We start from the raw sequence: 4,382 nt of genomic DNA on the forward strand, positions 1-4,382 counted from the left end.
ATTTTATCACAATATTTATATTAATTAGTATATAGTCTTATATCTTAAAAAAATAAATAATTAATAATGAGGCGCAAAACATGGAATAATAATAAGTACTAGTATGACCAATAAAATTGTGGTGGAGAGGTAAGTACTCCTTCATCATTATCTAAGAGCTCACGGGTTCGAACCCCCTTGAGTATAAAATCGTCTTTGTTAGGAAGCAATTTATTCCTAATATGAGACTTTTTGGCGCAAATTCAGATTTAATCAGGCTCCAATGTGGGTACTGGACATCGGGTGGGAAACAAAAATAAAATAAGTACTTGGTATGTTTTTCTCTTCCTATCCAGATTTTAATATCACTCTTCATTCTTCTTAGAGGTTGGATTTCTCTAAACCCAAAAGTATTAAGCAACCTTGGAGCAACTAATCACCCCTATTGCCACTCCAATAACGAAAGGTCAGATTTCTAAATTTTATGAGGTTATTTTTCTTTCAATATTTTGTAATATCTTTCATACGGTAGATCTGCTCATTTCTTTATCAGTGGACGTAGGTCAACTGAGAGATCCATATTAAATTAGCGTCTCTTTTGTTATATTTCTCTTATGTTGTCTGATTAATTGTCTTTCGAGGTCTGCTTTGTTAGATTTCGTATGTCATGTGATTTATTTGGATCCTAAGATTGTTATACTAAGTTAGAAATTACAATTCATAGACATTTCCATCCTAAGATCAGAAGAACTGAACTATTAAAGTAAGGGGTTTATTCATTTCATTCATCTTGATTATATAGTGGTGGCATTTAGACTCATAAGACTTCACTTTGTTACTATAATTTTTTGGTTTGGGTTTTTTTTTCTAAAAGTTAAGATTGTTAATGTTTGTTTTCATTTCTTTTATGAAAGATTGAAAGGTGGTAGAGTTACTAGTTACTCAAGGCATGGATGTTGTTGAGACTTGTGGAAAGGAAACTCTTTCTTCTGGAGAGCCTTCCAACCGCAGCATTCCATCAATTGATGATGATGACGTCGTCGGCTTTGAGAATGATGCAGAAATTATAATGAAGAAATTGACTGGAAGAACAAAGGAGTTGGATGTCCTCTCAATCTTTGGAATGCCAGGACTCGGAAAAACAACTTTGGCCAGGAAAGTGTACAACAATCCTTCTATTGTTAATCACTTTGATGTTAAAGTATGGTGTGATGTGTCTCAAGCATATAATAGGACGACGTTGTTGGTTGAGATTTTCAAACAAGCTATAAAGGAAGAGTGCGAAATCAAGGAGAATGATAACGTAGCTGACATGTTGCGCAAGATTCTAATAGGCAAGAGATACCTCATCGTGTTAGATGATATATGGGAAGTCGAGGCATGGGAGGATTTGAGATTATGTTTCCCTAGAGGTGAAAACGGATGCAGAGTAATGGTAACAACTAGAATTGAACAAGTTGCTAAGCATCTCCAGCACTGTAGTGATCCTTATTCTCTTAGATTTCTAACAATGGAAGAGAGTTGGGTATTATTGCAGAAGAAAGTGTTTCGAGGAGAGAATTGTCCCTCAAATCTAGTGGNTTGGCCAGGAAAGTGTACAACAATCCTTCTATTGTTAATCACTTTGATGTTAAAGTATGGTGTGCTGTGTCTCAAGCATATAATAGGACGACGTTGTTGGTTGAGATTTTCAAACAAGCTATAAAGAAAGAGTGCAAAATCAAGGAGAATGAAAACGTAGCTGACATGTTGCGCAAGAGTCTAATAGGCAAGAGATACCTCATCGTGTTAGATGATATGTGGGAAGTCGAGGCGTGGGAGGATTTGAGATTATGTTTCCCTAGAGGTGAAAACGGATGCAGAGTAATAGTAACAACTAGAATTGAACAAGTTGCTAAGCATCTCCAGCACCGTAGTGATCCTTATTCTCTTAGATTTCTAACAATGGAAGAGAGTTGGGTATTATTGCAGAAGAAAGTGTTTCGAGGAGAGAATTGTCCCTCAAATCTAGTGGAAGCAGGATTACAAATTGCCCAACACTGTAAGGGATTGCCTCTTGTGGTTGTTCTGATTGCTGGAATTATTGCAAAAATGGGAAGAGAGGCGTCCTTGTGGCTTGAGATTGCAAATGACTTAAGTTCCCTTGCTTTAGGAGAGCAGAGTATGAAGGTAATACAATCAAGTTATGACCATTTAGAAAACCACTTAAAACACTGTCTTCTTTACATGGGATTGTTTCCAGAGGACCATAAGATTGCAGTGGACGATCTGCTGAAGTTGTGGATGGCTGAAGAGTTTGTATTGAATTCTGAAACAGAGAACATGGAGGAAGCATCTCGAAATTGCTTGAACAATCTACTTAATAGAAGCCTTGTAATGGTCTCTCAAAAGAAAAACAATGGTGACATAGAAAGGTGCATACTTCATGATGTAGTGCGTGAGTTTTGCTTGAGAAAACTTAAAGAAGAAAAGTTTATGCAGCTCACAGTGCCATACAGTCCATATCAGCATTTATGTTCTATGAATTCACGGCTATGTGTTTATATTCATGATGATCTTGTTAAACAATTAGATCATTGCGAATATCAGTTTGATAAGATTCCAATGCTTGAGTCAAAGGAAAGTACAAAGTGTTTTGGTGAATGTTCTAGATCCTTGGAGTTCATTGCTCATCCAAATTTCAACACATGGAACAGATCAAATCCTTTACCCTTACTTGTTAAGTTAAGACTTGTTCGAGTGTTGCATTTTCCTTATGTGGATCTGCCAAGTTCTTGGCCTATCGTGGTACAAACCCTGACTCACTTGAGATACCTTAAAATTTCTGTCGAAGAATTTGATTTCGAGTGGATATCTCACCTGTTGGATCTTCAAACTCTAGCTGTTAAATCATCTCAATTTGGAAGGACATCACCTGCAACTATCTGGAAAATGAAGAAGCTGAGGAATTTGAATGTAAACAAACTTTCCTTGGTATGGGATGACAATGATGAAGCAATTTTTGAAGAATCTTCAACAACTATGCTTGAGAACTTGAAGACATTTCACTCTCATTGTATATGTGTGGATGATATGAATCCAAGGTTTTGGTGGAGATTTGCGAATCTTGAAGAACTCAGCCTCCGTGTTGAAGATTTACCTAGTTGTCCTTTGTTTCCCTCAGTGGAAGTTCATACTCGTCTTCAATCTCTTAATCTGGTCATTAGCCCTCTGGGATTCTTTGATTCAGTTGGTTGGGAGAGCTACTTTGTCTTCCCTTCAAATCTTAGGCATTTGTGCATTGGCGGTTGTTTCTTAACGAAAGAAATGATTCTAAGCATTGCAAGATTGAAGAAGCTTGAGAGTCTCACATTAAAGGGGGGATTTCCTTGCGGGGGGATAAAGTACCATTGCTGGGACGTCACAAATGTGGAGTTCCCTGCACTCAAATACTTGGCATTACACTTTATGAGGATGGAAGAATGGAAAGCTTCAGAGGAATCATTTCCCATGCTTGAGGAGCTATCTATAAGAAGTGGTCACTTCTACAAGGAGATCCCTCCGAGCTTTGCAGATATTCCAACACTGCGACTTATTAAACTGTTTGACTACACCGACTCTCTGGGGGTTTCAGCTATGATTATCAAAAAAGAAATCGAAGAAAACACAGGATGTGACAGTCTCCAAGTTCTTTTATTGTCCTAGATCGATACACATAGCATAGATAGAGTCATAGACATTCTCATTCTCATTCTCAATCCAAATAAGTATTCAACTAAACAATATTGTATTTCTTTTTTCTTCTGCAAGATTCGCAAATCTCCCTATTTATTTGTATTTCAAAATGTATTTAAGTTTCACAAATTTAATATATTTATGTATTTAGTATCAATTTCATATATCTGTATATTCAAAATTAATTTCATCTCGTGCATTAATTTCATCAGAAAATGGACTATCCAGATTGTCAAGTGATGTTTTTTATTCACATTTTTTAAAAAAAAAAAAAAAGCTAAATGCATTTCTTAACATATCAACTTCCTAATGCGTTTTACATCTCCTGTGAGCAGGTTACCACAATGTGTCCACGCAAAAAACAGAGGATATGATAGAGATTGTGGGTTTACTTGCGATTAAAAAAGAAAAAAAAAACATGACAAGTAGTACGAGCTTGTTTAGTGAAGAGTCTTGGAGGCTAAAACCATTGTTTTTTTGGCAAAATTTGAATAGTTCCCATCACTTGTATTGATCATTAATCATACATGTGAGTGTGCACATTACTTTAGATCTAGAATTCATTATCGTAATTAAGTTGATTTTTTATTCTAAATTATTGCTTAGCCAAGTCTTACTATAATCCTTTTATTTAAGCACCATCAACAATTAATATATTTACTCTAAACCAGAAGTTGACACACCATAAA

The 4,382-nt window shown here is 35.9% G+C and overlaps 1 protein-coding gene across 2 annotated transcripts; it reads left to right on the forward strand.

Moving 5' to 3' along the window:
• Positions 1 to 365: 365 nt before the first annotated feature.
• LOC125851721 (putative late blight resistance protein homolog R1A-10) lies at positions 366 to 3,738 on the forward strand. Of its 2 annotated transcripts, none has more exons than XM_049531473.1 (2): positions 366 to 1,467; positions 1,899 to 3,738. In XM_049531473.1, exons 1-2 carry the CDS (start codon positions 929 to 931, stop codon positions 3,661 to 3,663), a joined length of 2,304 nt encoding a protein of 767 aa, XP_049387430.1. In that variant the 5' UTR covers positions 366 to 928; the 3' UTR covers positions 3,664 to 3,738. The 2 variants fall into 2 exon arrangements, with proteins under 2 accessions (XP_049387430.1, XP_049387429.1); XM_049531472.1 differs by having other exon boundaries at positions 369 to 1,391; positions 1,826 to 3,738.
• Positions 3,739 to 4,382: the final 644 nt, after the last annotated feature.

Source organism: Solanum stenotomum, unplaced genomic scaffold (genome assembly GCF_019186545.1).
Source record: "Solanum stenotomum isolate F172 unplaced genomic scaffold, ASM1918654v1 scaffold28982, whole genome shotgun sequence".
NCBI classification, from domain to species: domain Eukaryota; kingdom Viridiplantae; phylum Streptophyta; class Magnoliopsida; order Solanales; family Solanaceae; genus Solanum; species Solanum stenotomum.